This window comes from Theropithecus gelada, chromosome 15 (assembly GCF_003255815.1).
Source record: "Theropithecus gelada isolate Dixy chromosome 15, Tgel_1.0, whole genome shotgun sequence".
Lineage (NCBI taxonomy): Eukaryota > Metazoa > Chordata > Mammalia > Primates > Cercopithecidae > Theropithecus > Theropithecus gelada.
The window spans coordinates 90,698,601-90,720,291 of NC_037683.1; the positions used below are offsets into that span (position 1 = coordinate 90,698,601).

General features: G+C 37.0%; 1 protein-coding gene across 4 annotated transcripts in view; it reads left to right on the forward strand.

The window, feature by feature from the left end:
* The window catches only part of VPS13A (vacuolar protein sorting 13 homolog A), a 246,679-nt gene that overhangs the window by 98,425 nt on the left and 126,563 nt on the right, over positions 1-21,691 (forward strand). For 3 of the 4 annotated variants that reach the window (XM_025360006.1, XM_025360009.1, XM_025360008.1), the window contains exons 24-31: positions 10,598-10,682; positions 13,128-13,282; positions 13,717-13,873; positions 17,472-17,551; positions 19,173-19,232; positions 19,435-19,588; positions 20,681-20,797; positions 20,875-20,978. In XM_025360006.1, coding sequence (XP_025215791.1) covers positions 10,598-10,682; positions 13,128-13,282; positions 13,717-13,873; positions 17,472-17,551; positions 19,173-19,232; positions 19,435-19,588; positions 20,681-20,797; positions 20,875-20,978 — 912 coding nt within the window. The remainder of the gene's footprint in view (positions 1-10,597; positions 10,683-13,127; positions 13,283-13,716; positions 13,874-17,471; positions 17,552-19,172; positions 19,233-19,434; positions 19,589-20,680; positions 20,798-20,874; positions 20,979-21,691) is intronic. The other variant, XM_025360007.1, reaches the window with a different exon arrangement.

Below are 21,691 nucleotides of genomic sequence, written 5' to 3' on the forward strand. Positions count from 1 at the left end.
ATACATGTGCCATGGTGGTTTACTGCACCCATCCACCCAGCATCTACGTTAGGTATTTCTCCTAATGCTCTCTCTCCCCTAGCTCCCCACTGCTCAACAGGCCCCGGTGTGTGATATTCCCTTCCCTGTTTTCATGTGTTCTCATTGTTCAACTCCCACTTATGAGTGAGAACTTGCAGTGTTTGGTTTTCTGTTCCTGTGTTACTTTGCTGAGAATGATGGTTTCCAGCTTCATCCATGTCCCTGCAAAGGACATGAACTCATCCTTTTTTATGGTTGCATAGTATTCCATGTTGTATATGTGTCACATTTTCTTAATCCAGTCTGTCATTGATGGGCATTTGGGTTGGTTCCAAGTCTTTGCTGTTGTGAACAGTGCTGCATTAAACGTACGTGTGCATGTGTCTTTATAGTAGAATGATTTATAATCCTTTGGGTATATACCCAGTAATGGGATTGCTGGGTCAAATGGTATTTCTGGTTCTAGGTCCTTGAGGAATCGCCATACTGTCTTCCACAATGGTTGAACCAATTTACACTCCCACCAACAGTGTAAAAGCATTATTGTTTCGCCACATCCTCTCCAGCATCTGTTGTTCCCCGACTTTTTAATGACCGACATTCTAACTGGCATGAGATGGTATCTCATTGTGGTTTTGATTTGCATTTCTCTAATGACCAGTGATGATGAGCTTTTTTTCATATGTTTGTTGGCCACATAAATATCTTCTTTTGAGAAGTGTCTGTTCGTCTCTTTCACCGAGTTTTTGATGGGGTTGTTGGTTTCTTACTTGTAAATTTTTTTCGGTTCTTTGTAGATTCTAGATATTAGCCCTTTGTCAGATGGATAGATTGCAAAAATTTTCTCCCATTCTGTAGGTTGCCTGTTCAATCTGATGATAGTTTCTTTCGCTATGCAGAGGCTCTTTAGTTTAATTAGATCCCATTTATCAATTTTGGCTTTTGTTGCCATTGCTTTGGTGTTTTAGTCATGAAGTCTTTGCCTATTCCTGTGTCCTGAATGGTATTGTCTAGGTTTCCTTCTAGAGTTTTTATGGTTTTAGGTCTTGCATTTACGTCTTTAATCCATCTTGAATTAATTTTTGTATAAGGTCTAAGGAAGTGGTCCAGTTTCAGTTTTCTGCATATGGCTAGCCAGTTTTCCCAACACCATTTATTAAATAGGGAATCCTTCCCCCATTGCTTGTTTTTGTCAGGTTTGTCAAAGATCGGATGGTTGTAGATGTGTGGGGTTATTTCTGAGGCCCCTGTTCTGTTCCATTGGTCTATATCTCTGTTTTGGTACCAGTGCCATGCTGTTTTGGTTACTGTAGCCTTGTAGTATGGTTTGAAGTTAGGTAGTGTGATGCCTCCAGCTTTGTTCTTTTGCTTAGGATTGTCTTGGCTATATGGGCTCTTTTTTGGTTCCATATGAAATTTAAAGTAGTTTTTTCAAATTCTGCAAAGAAAGTCAATGATAATTTGATGGGGATAGCATTGAATCTATAAATTACTTGGGGCAGTATGGCCATTTTCACAATATTGATTCTTCCTATTCATGAGCATGGAATGTTTTTCCATTTGTTTGTGTCGTCTCTTATTTCCTTGAGCAGTGGTTTGTAGTTCTCCTTGAAGAGGTCCTTCACATCCCTTGTAAGTTGGATTCCTAGGTATTTTATTCTCTTTGTAGCAATTGTGAATGGGAATTCACTGATTATTTGGCTCTCTGTTTGTCTGTTATTGGTGTATAGAAATGCTTGTGATTTTTGCACATTGATTTTGTATCGTGAGACTTTGCTGAAGTTGCTTATCAGCTTAAGGAAATTTTGGGCTGAGGCATTGGGGTTTTCTAAATATACAGTCATGTCATCTGCAAACAGAGACGATTCGATTTCCTTTCTTCCTTTTTGAATACCCTTTCTTTCTCTTGCCTGATTTCCCTGGCCAAAACTTCTAATACTATGTTGAATAGGTGTGGTGAGAGAGGGCAGTCTTGTCTTGTACCAGTTTTCAGAGGGAATGCTTCCAGGTTTTGCCCATTCAGTATGATATTGTCTGTTGCTTTGTCATAAATAGCTCTTAATATTTTGAGATACATTCCATGAATACCTAGTTTATTGAGAATTTTTAGCTTGAAGGGGTGTTGAATTTTATCAAAGGCTTTTTCTGAATCTATTAAGGTAATCATGTGGTTTTTGTCTGGTTCAGTTTATGTGATGGATTACGTTTATTTATTTGCATATGTTGAACCAGCCTTGCATCTCAGGGATGAAGCCAACCTTAATTGTGGTGGCTTAAGCTTTTTGATGTGCTGCTGGATTTGGTTTGCCAGTATTTTATTGAGGATTTTCACATTGATGTTCATCAGGGATATTAGCCTGAAATTTTCTTTTTTGTGTGTGTCTCTGCCAGGTTTTGGTAGCAGGATGAGGCTGGCCTCATGAAATTAGGGAGGAATCCCTCCCTCTTTTTCCATCGTTTGGAGTAGTTTCAGAAGGAATGGTACCAGCTCCTCTTTGTGCCTCTGGTAGAATTTGCTGTGAATCTATCTACTCATGGGCTTTTTTTCACTGGTAGGCTATTAATTACTGCATCAATTTTGGAACTTGTTATTGGTCTATTCAGGGATTTGACTTCTTCCTGGTTTAGTCTTGAGCGAGTGTATGTGTCCAGGAATTTATCCATTTCTTCTAGATTTTTCTAGTTTATTTGTCTAGAGGTGTTTATAGTATTCTCTGATAGTAGCTCGTAGTTCTGTGGAATCAGTGGTGATATCCCCTTTAGCATTTTTTATTGTGTCTGTTTGATTCTTTTCTCTTTTCTTCTTTATTAGTCTGGCTAGTGGTCTATGTATTTTGCTAATCTTTTTAAAAAACCAGCTCCTGGATTCATTGATATTTTTGAAGGGTTTTTCATGTCTCTGTCTCCTTCAGTTCTGCTCCGATCTTAGTTATTTCTTGTCTTCTGCTAGCTTTTGAATTTGTTCTTGCTTCTCATGTTCTTTAATTGTGATGTTAGTGTGTCAATTTTAGATCTTTCCCGCTTTCTCCTGTGGGCATTTAGTGCTATAAATTTTCATATAAACACTGCTTTAGCTGTGTCCCAGAGATTCTGGTATGTTGTGTCTTTGTTCTCATTGTTTCAAAGAACTTACTTATTTCTGCCTTAATTTCAGTATTTACCCAGTAGTCATTCAGGAGCAGGTTGTTCAGTTTCCATGTAGTTGTGCGGTTTTGAGTGAATTTCTTAATCCTGAGTTCTAATTTGATTGCAGTGTGGCCTGAGGGACTGTTATGATTGCCATTCTTTTGCATTTGCTGAGGCTTGTTTTACCTGCAATTACGTGGTTAATTTTAGAATAAGTGCGAAGTGGTGCTGAGAAGAATGTATATTCTGTTGATTTGGGGTGGAGAGTTCTGTAGATGTCTATTAGGTCCGCTTGGTCCAGAGCTGAGTTCAAGTCCTGAATATCCTTGTTAGTTTTCTGTCATGTTGATCTGTCTTATATTAACAGTGGGGTGTTAAAGTCTCCTGCTATTATTGTGTGGGAGTCTAAGACTCTTTGTAGGTCTCTAAGAACTTGCTTTATTCTTTAAGAATGTTGAATATTGGCCCCCACTGTCTTCTGGCTTGTAGGGTTTCTGCAGAGAGATCCGCTGTTAGTCTGATGGGCTTCCCTTTTTGGGTAAACCAACCTTTCTCTGTGGCTGCCCTTAACATTTTTTCCTTCATTTCAACCTTGGCGAATCTGACGATTATGTGTCTTGGGGTTACTCTTCTTGAGGAGTATCTTAGTGGTGTTCTCTGTATTTCCTGAATTTGAATATTGGCCTGTCTTGCTAGGTTGGGGAAGTTCTCCTGGATAATATCCTGAAGAATGTTTTCCAACTTGGTTCCATTCTCCCCACCACTTTCAGGTATACCAGTCAAATGTAGGTTTGGTCTTTGCACATAGTCCCATATTTCTTGGAGGCTTTGTTCGTTTTCATTCTTTTTTCTCTAATCTTGTCTTCATGCTTTATTTCATTAAGTCGATCTTCAGTCTCTGATATCCTTTCTTCCGCTTGATCGATTTGGCTGTTGATATTTGTATATGCTTCACAAAGTTCTCATGCTGTGTTTTTCAGCTCCATCAGGTCATTTATGTTCTTCTCTAAACTGGTTATTCTAGTTAGCAATTCCTCTAACCTTTTTTCAAGGTTCTTAGGTTTCTTGCACTGGGTTAGAACATGCTCCTTTAGCTCAGAGGAGTTTGTTATTACCCACCTTCTGAAGCCTATTTCTGTCAATTCTGCAAACTCATTCCCTGTGCAGTTTTGTTCCCTTGCTGGAAGGAGTTGTGATCCTTTGGAGGAGAAGCAGCATTCTGGTTTTTGGAATTTTCAATCTTTCTGTGCTGGTTTTTCCCTAATCTTTGTGGATTTATCTGCCTTGAGTCTTTGATGTTGGTGGCCTTCGGATGGCGTTTCTGTGTGGATGTCCTTTTTGTTGATGTTCATGCTGTTCCTTTCTGTTTGTTAGCTTTCCTTCTAACAGTCAGGCCACTTTGCTGCAGGTCTGCTGGAGTTTGCTGGAGGTCCACTCCAGACGCTCTTTCCCTGCGTGTCACCACTGGAGGCTGCAGAACAGCAAAGATTGCTGCCTGTTCCTTCCTCCAGAAGCTTCGCCCCAGAGGGGCACCCGCCAGATGCCAGCCAGAGCTGTCCTGTGTGAGGTGTCTGTCGACCCCTGCTGGGAGGTGTCTCCCAGTCAGGAGGCATGGGGGTCAGGGACCCACTTGAGAAGGCAGTCTGTCTCTTAGCAGAGCTCGAGCCCTGTGCTGGGAGATCCGCTGCTCTCTTCAGAGCTGGCAGGCAGGAATGTTTAAGTCTGCTGAAGCTGTGCCCACAGCTGCCCCTTCCCCCAGGTGCTCTGTCCCAGGGAGATGGGAGCTTTATCTATAAGCCCCTGACTGGGGCTGCTACCTTTCTTTCAGAGATGCCCTGTCCAAAGAGGAGGAGTCTAGAGAGGCAGTCTGTCTACAGGGGCTTTGCTGAGCTGTGGTGGGCTCCGCCCGATTTGAACTTCCAGATGGCTTTTTTTACACTGTGAGAGAAAAGCCGCCTATTCAAGCCTTGGCAGTGGGGATGCCCTGTCCCCCACCAAGCTCGAGCATCCCAGGTTGACTTCAGACTGCTGTGCTGGCAGTGAGAATTTCAAGCCAGTGGATCTTGGCTTGGTGGGCTTCATGGGAGTGGGATCCTCTGAGCAAGACTGGCTTCAGCCCCCTTCCCAAGGGAGTGAATGGTTGTCTCACTGGCATTCCAGGTGCCACTGGGGTATGAAAACAAGCTCCTTCAGCTAGCTTGGTGTTTGCCCAAATGGTTGCCCAGTTTTGTGCTTGAAACCCTGGGCCGTGTTGGTGTAGGCACCTGAGGGAATCTCTTGGTCTGTGGGTTGCAAAGAACATGGGAAAAGTGTAGTATCTGGGCTAGAGTGCACCATTCCTCATGACACAGTCCCTCAGGGCTTCCCTTGGCTGTGGGAGGGAGTTCCTGACCCCTTGCACTTCCTGGGTGAGGCAAAGCCCCACTCTGCTTCAGCTCACCCTCCGTTGGTTGCATCCACTGTCTAACCAGTCCCAATGAGATGAGCTGGGTACCTCAGTTTGAAATGCAGAAATCACCAGCCTTCTGTATTGATGTTGCCTGGAGCTGCAGGTTGGAGCTGTTCATATTCAGCCATCTTGCCAGCCACCAGTGTAAACAAGTTTTATCCTCAGTCTGTTAGAGAGTACCTTACTAGCTGGGTGTGGTGGCTCACATCTGTAATCCCAGCACTTAGGGAGCCAGAGGCAGGCAGATCATTTGAGGTCAGGAGATCAAGACCAGGCTGGCCAACATGGTGGAATCCCGTCTCTACTAAAAATACAAAAATTAGCCAGGCATGGTGGTGGGCACCTGTAATCCCAACTGCTCAGGAGGCTGAGACAGGAGAATCGCTTGAACTCTGGAGGCAGAGGTTGCAGTGAGCCGAGATTGAGTAACTACACTCCAACCTGGGCGACAGAGCGAGACTCTGTCTCAAAAAAAAAAAAAAAAAAAAGTGAGTTAATGTCCCATTACTCCTGAACACTTTAGTGTTCACTTTAGTGTTTTGCAATATTCTTCTCCTAGTCTGTTGGTGAGTTTTTTTGTTTCTTTAACTGTTTTTTGGAGAGCAAAAGTTTAATTTTAATACTATTGAATTTAGCAATATTTTCTCCAGATATTGAACTTTTTGTATCACATCCCTGCAATTTTTGCCTAATTTAAGGTCAAGAAGATTTTTCCCTATGTCTTTATTCTGGAAATTTCTTAGAGTTAGGTTTTATACTTAGGTCTCTCATCCATTTAATTTTTCTATGTGGTGCATGTGATGGGATCCTCTTTCTAGTTTTACATCTGCATTTATAGTTATTTCCGTTTTATTTGTTAAAAGGACCATTCTTTTACTGTTGAGTTGACTATATATGACACAGACTATAAATAGACTGTGTAAGTCTATTTCAGACTGTTCTTTTCCAGTGATTTCTGTGTCTACCATTTCCATCTGTTTCTGTCCTTTTATTGATATCATACTGTCTTAATTATACTATAGCTTAATGTGTTGAAATCCAGAAAGGTTAGTCCTCCAACTTTTTGTATTTCCAAAATGTTTTCGACTCATTCTTTTGCCTCTTAGAATCAACTTATCAATTTCCACAAAAATTCCTGCTGAGATTTGGATAGAAATTGTGTCATGAATTTGGGAGAATTAACATTTTAGCAGTATTGAGTCTTTCAATTCATTAACGTGGTATATCTTTCCATTTGCTTAGGTCTTTTTAAGTTTTTAAAAATTGGTGATTTGTAGCTTAAGCATCTGTTCGTTAATATATGTTGTTAAATTTGTACGTAGTGTATGGGCTGAATTGTACCCCTCAAAATTTATATACTGAACCCTAACTCTGCTATTTCACATTGTGACTGTATTTACAGATAGATTCTTTACAGCAGTGATTAAGTTAAAATGAGACCACTAGAGTGGTTTGACTGGTGTCTTTATAAGAAAAGGAAATTTGATCTCACAAAGAGACACCAGAGATGCATGCACACTGAGGAAAGCCCATGTGAGGACACAGAAAGGAGGTCATCTGTAAGCTAATGATAGAGGTGGCCTCCAGAACTGAGAACATAGGTTTCTGTTGTTTAAGTTACCCAGTCTGTGGTATTTTGTTATGGCAGCTCTACCTATCTCATACAGATTTTGGTACCAAGCAGTGAGTTGTTGCTTAACAAGCACTTAGAAATGTGGAAGTGGTTTTAGAACTGGGTAATGGGTGGAGACTGGAAGAATTTTGAGGTATATATTAGAAAAAAACCTAGATTCTATCGCTGAATAAATTGTTGATATAAAATATGGACGTTCAAGCTGTTTCTGGTGAGACCTCAAGTGGAAATGAGGAACGTGTTATTTGACATTGAAGGGAATGTGGTCCTTGTTATAAAGTGGCAAAGATCTTGGTTAAATTATGTTCTAGTGATGAACTTGGATATTTAGCTGTGGAGATTTTTAAGTAAAATGTTGAAGGCACAGTCTTCTTTCTCCTTGCAGCTGGTCAAATCACTTGAGGCCAGGAGTTCAAGACCAGCCTGGCCAACATGATGAAATCTCGTCTCTACTAAAAATATAAAAATTAGCGTGGTGGTGCACACCTATAGTCCCAGCTACTCAGAAGGCTGTGCACGAGAATCACTTGAACCTGGGAGGTGGAGGTTGCAGTGAGCCGAGATTGTGCCACTACACTCCAGCCTGGGTGACAAAAGGAGAATCTGTCTCAAAAAAATAATAATAATTGTACAATATATGGTTAATATGTATTTGATTTATTACAAAGATGCCAGCCTAGCTAAGTGGGGGAAGGATCAACTTTTCAACATATGGTGCTGAAACAACCGGATTTCCATGTGGAAAGTAAATTAATTTCAACCCTTATCTTATATCATATGCGGAATTTAACTTGAAATGAAACATAGACCTAAGTATAAAGTCCACAAGTATAGTTTCTGGAACAAAAAATGTTGGAGAAAATGTTTGAATCCTTGCAGTAGGTAAAGAGATCTTAGGATATAAAAAGTGCAAATATAACAGGAGGAAAAAAAAATTGGACTTTATGAAAATTAAATTTTTCTGCTCTTTGAAAGACATTGTAAAAAAAGGTGAAAAGGCAAACCATCTAACCATCCGCTTGGGAAAAATATTTGCAAAAATATTTTTACAAGTCCAGTCTTGTATCTAGAATATATGAGAAGACTAACAGCTCAATAATAAATGACTAAACAGATAACATGAAAAGATGTTCGACTTTGTTACTCACCAGAAAAATGCAAATCAAAGCCACATAGAAATACTACTGCACAATGGTTAGAATGGCTAAAAGTAAGAAGAAAGATAATACCATGTCAAGGTATTGCCATGACAAGGATTTAAAACTCTCACACGTTACTTGTGAAACTTGAAAATAGCATAACCCTTTGTAATAGTTTGGTAGATTTTAAAAATAAGGTTAAGTATATACTTACCATATAACTTGGGAATTCTACTCCTAGGTTTTTACCCAAGAGAAATGAAGTCATATGCCCACCAAAAGACTTGAACTAGAATACTCATAGTAGGGTTATTCATAATAGTAAAAAGTTGCATAAAACCCAATTGTCTATCCAGAAGTGAATGGATAAGAAAAAATAGTATATTCATACATAGAATACTATGAATATAGTATTCATAGGAGAAAAAATACTAGTACATGTAGCAGTGATGGGCAGTGATCGAGAATGGGGGGAGCTTCCCTCAAGACTCCAGGGTATTTTAGGGAATAGAATGCAGGATTACTTGCAAATTCCTTTAAGAGCTTAACAAAACTTGTATTCTAAAACCTAACAACTACATTACAGAAGAGGAAAATAATAGCCCAGTTTCACTAATAAATGTAAGATACAAAAATTTCAAAACATTAAAAGTTGAAATTAAGGTAACATAGTTGTTACTTTTGGGGGGATGCCTAATGATTGCAAGGAGCTTAAGGGAGGCTTATGAGTTGCTTGTAATGTTTCGTACTGGACATGGGTAGTTGGTCGGTTGAGTGTGTTTACTTTCTGAAAATGTATTGAACTTTAGAGTTTATGTACTTTGTGCAGTAGATTATAATGTACTTCAAAAAAAAAGAAATGCTGCTGCTGCTTTCCAAAATGAGCAGAATTTCACAGAAGGGGAAATACAAATAACCAAGGAAGCTGTTTGTGTTTGATATGATATGTAACCATTATGCATTTGTGAAATTATAATTAAAACTAGGATGACATGGCCAGTGAGACTGATATAATTTAAAATCTTTGAACACCCTAAGCATTGTGAGGATATGGAGATACTGAAACTGTGCTGCTGGTGTTAGTGTAATGTCTTATCACCACTTATGAAAATGGTTTGATAGTCCTCAGTAAGGTGAACATATATAATTTTACTCTTTGGGGAAGTTTTAGCCACAAGCACCTATATCAGGAGGAAAAAAAATAAATTGGACTTTATAAAAATTAAATTTTTCTGCTCTTTGAAAGACTTGTAAAAAAAAAAAGGTGAAAAGGCAAACCATCTAACCATCCACTTGGGAAAAATATTTGCAAAAATATTTTTACAAGTCCAGTCTTGTATCTAGAATATATGAGAAGCATACAAGCAAAAGCAAAACTCTGTAAGCAACACAGATGCTCACCAACAGTATAGTGGACAAATACGTAGTGGTTTATTCATCGGTGCAATGCAGCGTCACAGTAAAGTTCAGTAAACTATGAGTGTGGCTAAAATTTAAACATTGTTTTGTAAAAGAAGGAAGTCACGGGAAAATGTATGTCATATATGCTACAGTTTGGAAAGAGGCAGGAGTAAATGATGTATTATTTAGATAATCATTCATAGGTGCTGTAGTACAAACAACTAAGTAAGAGCAAGATCATGATGAGAGGTAGGGAGCGTGACAAGGAGGAATGAGATCCAGGAGGAACACATAAGAAGGTGCTTCTAGGTCAGGATATGGTGATGTTTTATTACTTGGCTGGGTTGGAAAATTCAGGTGGGTCTTTTATTATTATTTTTTAAACTGTAAAATTTGTTTTTATATATGCTCTATTTCCCCAAACTGTAAAAGAGTAAATTTCCTGAAATACCTTTCAGAGATTAAAAATAAAACTAAATTCCCCAATTCTAGGGGCTTTAAGTATTGTGACTTGTGTGTTCCTCACAGATGTCCTGATTTAATACTACGTTGAGTTAAAATATAAGTTCTCTTTCTACTCAAAGCCTTCATCAAGGACATTATTACAACAGTTCTACAATTTTTATTTAGCCTTAAAATTGTAAAACTACTTCTTTAAAATCTGCGTTTTATAATTTATTTTTCTAATTTAGACCTGATATGTTCTCAGTTAATTCAAAGTGGATAGCTTTTTGTCAAAACTGTTGTAGAACTTTGAATAAACATCTTTGGAATAAGCGGTGAATAAACATTTTTGCACTAATGAACAGTGAATTACTTTTCTTTCAGATTCAAACATCTACTTCTTTGGGAACATCACAGATTTCACAGAAAATAATTCCTCTCTTGGAACTTCCGTCTGTTTCTGAAGATGGTAAAATGAAACTGCTTAAGGATATTTTTCTTACTTTATTAAAATTTCTGTTTTGAGGCATATTTTTCTCAAAGGACCACATAGAGGAAGGGAAATACCTTTTCCTTTTAAAATCTAGGTTATTGGTTGAGGTTCTAGGAATGAAAGACAGATTAACATGAGAAAACAAGCAGATTTACTGGCATTCGTATTTCACGGGTACATGCAAGAAACTCAGGGATGAGTAACTCAAGGTGGTGATTAAAATTTGGGTTTATATATCAGTTTGGGCTTAAACAAAGGAAAAGAGGTTTTGAGCTTCAGGGGTAGGGGTTGCTGGGGAGGCAAGGTATATGGGAAGGCGACCAGAAAACGTATGGTGCATGAGGGTAAAGTTTCTTACGCAGATTTGTCAGTATTTTCTCTTTTGATAAGAATGTCTTGTGAGTAAGAGTCATCTTCCCTGGAACAGAAAGGAAGATACCTTTACAGGGTAGATTTCTCTTATAAATGTTAATTTCCCTTACAAAAGGGAAACTTAGGATCTGTCTTCAGAGCTTTTCCTGTCTGCTGTTTCTCAGAATAATTGACTCAGTGTAATAATCCTTATGCCAAAAAGTCATGTTTTCGAGTGGCATATTTTGGTCTTCAATAGTCATATAAGAAATTTCAGGCAATAGCAAATATTTGTATATTTTCAGGAAATTTTAACTAAAATTTACTTAAAATAGCACAATTCCTTAAAGTTGTTTTTGCGATGGGAATTTTTTGGTATAAAGTTGAACTCAAAATGACAACTTTATTTTGACCAGCCGGGCGCAGTGGCTCATGCCTGTAATCCCAGCACTTTGGTAGGCCAAGGCCGGTAGATCACAAGGTCAAGAGATTGAGACGATTCTAGCCAACATGGTGAAACCCCGTCTCTACTAAAAGTACAAAAATTAGCTGACGTGGTGACGCACACCTGTAGTCCCAGCGACTCGGGAAGCTGAGGCAGGAGAATCGCTTGAACCCAGGAGGCGGAGGTTGCGGTGAGCAGAGATAGTGCTGCTGCCCTCCAGCCTGGCGACAGAGCGAGAGTTGGAATCAAAAAAAAAAAAAAAAGTGACAGGGACCACTAATAAGTTAATTATCTTTATTTGGCTGTGAGTTAAAAAATGCCACAAAACTTCATAGATGTCTTAATTTCTAATGTGTTTTTTAGTTATTTGGAAAATTTTGCTGTAGTATATTTAAAACATTTTAAAAAATATTGTTAAAGGAGAATCATCTTAATAATTACCTACATTTACATATAAAAACTTGTAACTATTCTGATACCAAATATCTGCTTTTTAATGACCATATTAGAAAGAAAAGGTGTGTGTCTATATTTTTAAGACTTTAAAAATTGATAAATGTTAAATAACAGAAATTGCCATGTCGATTCTTGGTTTCTTTTTTTTTTTGAGACGGAGTCTTGCTCTGTCGCCCAGGCTGGAGTGCAGTGGCACTGTCTTGACTCACTGCAAGCTCCGTCTCCTGGGTTCACGCCATACTCCTACCTCAGCCTCCCGAGTAGCTGGGACTACGGGCGCCCACCACCTCGCCTGACTAATTTTTTGTATTTTTGGTAGAGACGGGTTTTCACCGTATTAGCCAGGATGGTCTCGATCTCCTGACCTCGTGATCCGCCCACCTCAGCCTCCCTAAGAGCTGGGATTACAGGCATGAGCCACCATGCCTGGCCGATTCTTGGTTTCTTAGAGAACAATTTATTTATTTATTTATTTATAGTCACCGGAGAGAAGTTGTTTGTGAGATCATCTACTTTAATTTCAATCTTAGTTTATTAGGGATATACTTCTGATTGTTTCATTTAAACCTTGTTTTATTGGTTTTACTAAGTTATCTAATGCCTTTTAGTCCTTTTTAATATCAATATATGTGTGTATGTACATCAACATGTATATACATATACTATATTTATATGTATATACGTATACAAAGCAGTGCTTGATCTCAGTTTACTTCATTCAAACTCTGCTGCTAACATTGCAGAGATTATACCTAAGCCGTGTTACACTATCCAGGTAGAGTGAGCATATTAACACATTACTTTGAGTATTCATGGTGTGTATATCATTGGCATTGGCATTTCCTGTAAAATTTAAGCGATTTTAAAATAGACTAATGATTTCAAAAGATGGGCTTCTTAAGCTAAAGATTACATCTTATAATGTTCCATGCTGCTTAGTCGCCAAGAATGTTATTTAAAAGTACAGTATCCCTTTGTTTAAAATTGACAATAAAAAAGTACAGTAATGTCTATATTATTTTCAATTTATTTTTGTTCTGATGTTTATATTTTATATTTAAAAGAGAGCCTTAGTGTTTTTGTGTTCATATTTATTTCAGAAAAATATTGAAATACTGTTAAATTGATCATTTTAATTATTGACTTAAATAATGTTCTGTGAAATTTAGATTCAGAGGAGGAATTTTTTGATGCACCATGTAGTCCCTTGGACGAACCTCTTCAGTTCCCAACTGGAGTTAAAAGTATTCGAACCAGAAAGTTACAAAAGCAGGATTGTTCAGTAAATATGACTACGTTTAAAATACGATTTGAAGTACCAAAGGTAGGTACTATGGTGAAATTGACATGGCTTAATTTGTTTGCTGTTTCTACTGTTTACAGATTACGATACAGTCTCATTGTTAATAAGCACTATCTTTTTCATCCCACTATCTTTTTCACCCTAATTAAACTAAATCCAGACTTGGCTGTGTGATTCTTCTTCACTCCTTTTTTTTTTTTTTTATAAGATTAACTTCGTTAATCAAGAGTGAGGGGTTTAAATGATATATTGTGGGTATTCAATACATGTTTTTGTGAAAACAGTTATTTATGTTGTGTGTGTATTGTATGTCTGTGTGAGTATAAAATCTCTCCTAAATTTTAGATAATAATATATCAATTGTATGTATACCTCATATATTCACATGTAACCACTATGCACTAAACATGTTTTTGTTTTATGTACTGGTAGTTTCTTCTTTCTTTCTTCTCCAGGTTTTGATCGAGTTTTATCACCTTGTTGGAGATTGTGAACTATCTGTGGTAGAAATTCATGTTTTAGGATTGGGCACAGAAATTGAGATTAGAACATACGATTTGAAAGCAAATGCCTTTTTGAAAGAGTTCTGCTTAAAATGCCCAGAATACTTGGGTGAGAATCTCTATTTTTTAAAATAAATAAATTGATTTCATTGTTTGACTACCTGCTAGAGAGTTTTCAATTCTTTAGGCTCCGAATCAGTACATTTGCCAAAATATTCTCAGAGAACCATTCCTTTTTTAGTTAATCTTTAACTTTTATAGTTGGTAATCTGGTGGGTACACCGGAGATAAAATGAAGATAATTTTATTCATTATGGAAAATCAGATGGTAATGGTTGAATTTTAAATCTACTTAACTGATTATTGGAACACTGAATTAGTTTCCTATTGTTGCTCTAACAATTTACCACAAACTTAGTGTGCTTAAAAACAACACAAATTTATTATCTTAAAGTTCTGTGTGGCCGAAGTCTGACACACGTCTCACTGGGCAAAACTCAAGGTGTCAGTAGGATTTCCTTTTAGGAGGCGCTAGAGGAGGGTCCATTTCATTGTTCAGTCAGGTGTTGGCAAAATTCATTTACACGTGCTCTAAGTCTATGTTTTCTTGTTGCCTGTTAGCAGATGGCTGCCCTTAGGCCTCTGTTGCTTTTTGCACGTAGCTGCTAACCACTACAAGGCATCGGATACTCCTCATGTTGCCATATCTCTAACCTCGTCTTCTGCCTTTTGCTTCCACTCCTCAAACTCCAGTGATTAGATTGGACACACCTCAATAATCCAGGATAATATACCTTAAACCTTAACCTTAATCACGTCTTCCAAGTCCCTTTTGCCGTATGAGTTAACATATTCTCAGATTCCGGGGGATTAGAGTGTAGGTATCTTTGTTGGGGGCAGAGGGCAGTGTTCTGTTTACTGCAAACCTTTTGTGTTCCAGAATCATAATGGATATATGATCCCTAAGGAAGTGTTCTGTTTCCTATGTTAGGTAATTAGGATTGTATTTATATTTCTTCATTTCTATTTTTTGGATTTTTTCTTGAAAGATATTTGTGAACAGTAGAGGGAATTATTAGGACACCAGTTTCATTTCATTGAACTCCTTTGTAGCATAGTAATATTATGTATGAGCAGAGGTGGAATTAAAATTTTTTAAATAGACTTTATTTTTTAGAGCAGTTTTAGATTCATGGGACAGTTGAGCAGAAGGTACAGAAGTTTTCCATATACTCGTACCCATACTGCATAGGCTTTTTCATTATCAACATCCTCCACCAGAGTGGTACATTTGTTACAATTGATAAACCTACACTGACACATCATTATTACCAGGAGTCCACAATTTAAAGTTCACTGTTGCTGTTATACTTTCTGTTTGGACATGTATAATGACATGCATCTACCATTACCTTCTCACGTGGAGTAGTTTCACTGCCCTAGAAATCCTCTGTGCTCCACCTATTTGTCCCTCCCTCCCACTGTAACCCCTGGCAACTGCTGATCCTTTTAGTGTCTCCATAGTTTTTCCAGCATGTTACATAATTGGAATCACATATATCCTTTTCAGATTGACTTATTTCACTTACTAATACATACTGAAGTTACCTCCATGTCTTTGCATAACTGGGTAGCCCATTTCTTTTTTAGCAATGAATGATATTCTCTTGTCTGGATGTACCACAGTTTATTTATCCATTCATGTACTGAAGGATATCTTGGTTGCTTCCAAGGTTTGCCAATTGTTAATAAAGCTGCTGTGAACATTTGAATGCAAGTTTTTGTGTAGACATAAATTTTCAGTTTCATTGGGTAAATACCAAGGAACATGATTGCTAAATCATCAAGAAACAGTTTGCTCTAGTAATTGGAAAGAAGAGTAAACCAATGTGACAGTGTTCCCTAATAACCCAGGAACTTTATAGCAGTTACTAATTTTTATGTTTATTCTTATGTTTGTTTTCCCAAGAACAAAGGATTAAAAAACCCTTGCAAACAGAAAAAAGAGTATACAGTTATTATTGTGCTTATTTCTGTAATATTTTTGTTTCTGTTTTCTCAGAGGGAGTGAATAGCAGTTTCTTGCACAAAGTAAATGATCAGTAAATGCTTGTTCAATGAATGAATAAATGTGTAAACAAAGTGGGAACTTTTTTAAGGCTTCAAGTGTGGCTAGCTCTTGCAGTAGAAAACAGATTTATGTGCTAAGCATTGAGTTTGGAGGACTCTGTGCAATTTGTGGCATTTTTTTCCTCAGGAATTGTATGATTAGTTTGTAGTCCTTTCTTCCAGTCTTTAGATACTAATTTTCTAGCAACCATAAGTCATTTGGTGATGACAGTTTTAAAGGCTTTTTAGAAATTCTCTTCTACAGTGGTTTTCTTAGTATAGCACATTTTGAGCAGAAACAGTAATATTAAAATGGGAGAGTTCCTTTAATCCCCCTTGCAGGACGTGCCACAGGGGTATGCACATCTCTAGGGGGAGCATGCACATGGGCAGGTGCAGAGGCTGTGGGGAGTGCTTTTGGGCTCCGGCCCCAGGGCAGCATCTAGGGGTAGATGTCTACAACTCCTAAAGCCCAAGGGGCTGTGTTAACAGTATGCTCTTTCAACTTTGCCATCTGCAGACGGCTTTTGTTAATCAGTTCAATAGACTGTCTTCCTTATCACAAGGGCAGGGGGCCAGTGTGATGGCCTGAATTCTTGCCCAGTGTACCAGAAGAATCGGATGACATGTGGGCTGGAAGGATGAGTGCAAGGTTTTATTGAGTGGTGGAGGTGGCTCTCAGCAAGATGGATGAGGAGCCGGAAGTGGGGGATGGAGTGGGAAGGTGGTCTTCCCGCTAAGGTTGGGCCGTCCAGCAGATGGACTCTTCTCTGACTGCCCCTGGCTGAACTCCCCTCGGCATCCAGATGTCCTTCCTCTTCTCTCTTTCTCTGCCATGCTACCCCGCCACTCTCTGCCACTATCCACCACTCTGGTTCTCTGCTCTTCTCAGTGCTCAGATGCGTGTATCTGTGCCCACTAAGGCCTTGGGCTTATATGGGCACAGGATGGTGGGTATGGTGGGCCAAAAGGCAACTTTTCAGGTGCAAAAACAGAAATGCTTGTTCTCACTTAGGGCCTCCGGTCTTTAGGCTTGAGGGTGGGGCCTTTGCTGGGAAACTGCCCTTTTCTACCCAGTATTTCCCTGTCTCCTGTCCATATCAATATAACTAATAAAGACTGATTACATGGTAATAGGGTTTATTTTAATCTAAACTAATATACAGAAAACTTTGTTTCATCTCATTCCTGTTCTGTCTTCTGAACAGCTGGGTTTTCAAGGACTCTGATGATTTCCTTTTTAGTTATTTCAGTGATCCAGGGCCAGAATTCTCTTCCTGCCCTTTCATTCTTCCTAAAAACCATTCTGGTTTCTCTTTAATTGATTCCTATTTTTCTTACCTTACCTCCTATCTAGGTTTAGAAGGGTATGAGACTTCAGTGTTGTGGCACATGAGGAGGTAAGGGAATTGTGAGGAGAAATTACACTTTTAGAGTTTAAAGAACAAAGAATTTACTTGACTTGAGTAAGGTAGAATCCAAGGTCCAGAACTCATACAGGAAAGCCTTCTTTTGCAATTACATAATTAATAAGATTGCTTGAATTTATTTTCGTTACCTTTCCTATGAAAAGATAATTTTTAAAAAATTATTTTTAGATGAAAACAGGAAACCAGTTTATTTGGTTACAACGCTGGATAACACAATGGAAGACCTGTTAACGCTGGAATATGTAAAGGTAAGCAGTTTCATTTATATCTGCTTAATATGGTAAGTATGCAGCTGAAATGTTATAATCAAGTTTTGTAAGTTTCGTATTATTCAGTTTGTCTAACATTCACTCTAACATAATCTCTGTAACTCCTAATACTAAGATTTTTTTGATTTGTCATCTTGTATTAAATAGCTGTGATTTATAAATACTTCATATAGCAAAATAAGAAGATTATATTCTAAGTAGAAATGACCTGGAGTTTGATTTTTTTTTCTCTCAACAGAGGTACTGAGAAAGAAACACACTTTTTAGTCTTGATAGAGTATATTGTTATATGTGATACAAGATGATGCTTTCCCATTATTTTCCACTGTTTTGTGAAGTTACCTGATATTCCTAGGATCAATAACTCCATTCCTTTTTTATTGATTTATGATATTCATTTAATCGTCTGTTAAGCTTTTCTATGTACTATGGTGTATTTCTAATTTTTCCATGTTTCTGCTGACTTATTTTTATATGTGTCAGACTATTTTAATAATTACTTTATAATAATAATGCAGAAAGCATTTAATCACTTTTAAAACCACTTTTGCTATCCATTATTGACTAGATATTTTAGGATTTTTGTTGTAGTATATGCATTATATAGTTTTTATATAACAAAAATGTTCTAGACCTAAAGAAAATGGATAAAGAAAATATGATATATACACAAAACAGAACACTATTCAGCCTTTAAAAGGGGGGGAATCCTGTCATTTGTGTCAACATAGATGAATGTGGAGGACATTATGCTAAGCAAAATAAGCCAAGCACAGAAAGACAAATACCTCATGATCTTCTTTATGTGTGGAATCTAATAAAACTGAACTCATAGAAGTAGAGAGCAGAGTGATGGTTACCAGAGGGTAGCAGGGATGGGAGGGAGGGAAGCAGAGGGAATAGAGAGTTGTCAATCAAATGGTACAAAGTTCCAGATAGACATGAGGAATAATTTTTGAGATCTGTTATACAGCGGGGGACTGTAGTCAATAATAATGTGTATTTCAAAACGACCAAGAAAGTGAATTTCAAATGTCTCACCACAAAAAAAGATAGGAAAGTGAGGTGATAGATATGTTAGTTAGCTTAATTTAATCATTTAACATTGTGTACATATGTCAGAACATCACATTGTACTCCATAAGTGTATATAATTATGATTTGTCAATCAAAAATATTAAATTTTTTAAAAAGAAAAAGAAAACACAGAGTATTTGGATACTTGGTGGACAATTCTGTCACAAATTTTGTTTTTAAATACAGGAAGAATTAGGAAGAACCGTACAGAGTTGTTGATGACCGAATGATTATTCTCCACACTTGATAATATCCAACATTTCCTCTCTTGATAATAAGAATGATAGTACGTAACGTTTATTGAATACTTGTTATGTGCCAAAGAGTCCCACACTTACATTTTCTTTTGTTCTGGTGAAGCAGTTGCTTATTTAGGTAATTATATGTGTGTGTATATGTATATATATATATATATGTATATGAACAGCTGGAAAATTATATAAATGTGTATTAGGATTATAATGTAATTGTATTTGTATGTCTTCCTACCATGTTCTAACAGATTTGTTTTCTCTTTGGATAGGCTGAAAAGAATGTACCCAACTTGAAAAGTACCTATAACAATGTTTTACAATTGATTAAGGTATGAGTAGATAATTTATTTTTTAATTATATACTGTATTTCTATTTCTTATGGAAATTATTTTCTAACTGGAATTGTAAGATCCTTAAAGATAAGAAAATATTATAAATTGTATCCTTTATGCCACAAAGCATAGTGCCTTGTAGACAGCTGGCAAGCAAATATTTATTGACCTATCACTAAAATCAGCTTTGTTCTTTAGGTAAATTTTTCCTCTTTGGATATTCATTTACACACTGAAGCACTTCTGAATACAATAAATTATCTTCATAATATCCTTCCGCAATCAGAGGAAAAATCAGCCCCAGTGTCCACTACAGAGACTGAAGACAAAGGAGATGTCATTAAAAAATTAGGTATGTTTTTTAAAAATTTAGCATCAACTTTTTTTCCTTTTTTAACCATGTAGGTCAATAAATCTAGACTCTGACTTTATCATTAACTTCAAATATTGGCTTCAGAATTCTGTTGCCTAGGTTAATATCTAGAAGGATTCATTATATGCTAGGATAATTTTAGAAAATAAAGGAAACTACTGCTGAAGAAAGTGTTGCTTTTGTTTATCATATATAATAATTGGTTTTAGTTTAAGATTATACTGTAGGAGTGTTAGATTAAAAAATTTTTTTTTCTTCCACTTTGATCCCAGTAGGAGGATTAGATTTAAATTAAAATTTAATGCATTTCATAACATTATTTTAGATTAGACAAATATGACTAACAAAATTTGAGTAATGTCAGCTGGGTGCAGTGGCTTGTGCTTGTGATCCCAGTGCAGGGAGGCGAGTGTTGTGAGGGTTGAGACTGGAGGATCGCTTGAAGCCAGGAGTTCAAAACTAGCCTGGGCAACATAGCAAGACTCTGTCTCCAACAAAATTTTAAAAATTAGTTGGGCATGGTGGTGTATGTCTGTAGACCCAGTTTACTTGGGAGACTGACACGGGAGAATCACTGGAGCCCAGGAATTCAAGATTGCAGCGAGCTACGAGCTACGATTGCACCACTGCACTCCATCCTGGGTAACAGAGTGAGACTCTGTTTCGAAAAAAACCCAAAAAACAAAAAAGAGTATCAGAGCATATTTTAAAATCAGAGTATAATACTTTCGAAGCAGTGAAAAGTTGCAATTTTGATAATGACAGGTACCACCTAGTAATTACTGGCTCTCAAAAAATTTTGAAATTTATAGCTACAGTGTTTTAGTTTCAAATGTTTAGTGTCTTCTAGAAACAATGTTTTGTCTATTTGCTTTTGTTTTCATTAGATTTGATTGTTTTTTAGAATTTTCAGTTCAATAGGGAATATTATACCTTGCTTTCAGCTGAATTGCAGATCAGGTTTTCTCTAATATCACTATTTGTGGTGATATTTCAGTTACTTTATAAGTATAGTAAGGTAACTACTAAACATTTTTCCTCATGTTTTACCATATGAATTTTTTTTTGCAGCTTTAAAACTATCCACGAATGAAGATATCATTACTTTGCAGATTTTAGCAGAATTATCGTGTTTACAGATCTTTATTCAAGATCAGAAACGTAACATTTCTGAAATTAAGATTGAAGGTAAAAATTTCACAAAAAGCAAATTAAAAGACATTAAATGAAAGAAAAGGCAGTTAATAATTCTTTTGTTCCCTTAGGGCTTGATTCTGAGATGATTATGAGGCCTTCAGAAACTGCAATAAATGCAAAGCTAAGGAATATAATTGTTTTAGATTCTGATGTAACAGCTATATACAAAAAGGTAAGAATTTTTTAAATTAAGTAATAGTACATCATTAAATAGGATTGTCCTTTAGGAGTGGTCATAGGTATCATTTAGAGAGTTGTCAGAATTGAGTAATGTGGCTTATTATGTGTGTGGGTTTTGGAGTCAGGCGTGATTGGGTTCTTAGCTCTACTCCTTAGTAGCTGTGTGACCATTAGCAGGTTACCTAATCTTGGATTCTGTTTCTTTATTTGTCAAATGAGGATTGCAGTATCTCATAAATGAGTTAAGTATAAATAATGCTCCAGGAACAAAGTTTTGGGAGAGAATCTAGTAAATACCTTTTTCACTTTTTTTTTTTTTGTTCTCTTTATGTACTCTGAATCTCATAATGCATCTAGATACATTTGAGGGTCTGAAGTCTGAGGAAGTGAGCTTTTTAAATAAAACTTATTCTCATCAATGATCACTAGTATAGTTGTTTTAATAATGTTAAGAGAGTCATTTGAACTGGATGATGAGTTGTTGAAGGTTAGGTGATTTGTTACTGGTTATAAAACAGTAAGGTTCCTGTTACAGAGTTGAACAGCAGCATCCTACCTGAGGCAGGTAGGATTATGTATTTAAGGAGGTTAAAGGAATATCAGATAGTAGGATCAGGAAAAGCTGAAGTACTTGTTGAGTCAGGAAGTCAGTATTTGGAATATGTCAAGAAGAAAGGAAATAGATAAGTAGATTTTGCCAGTAAT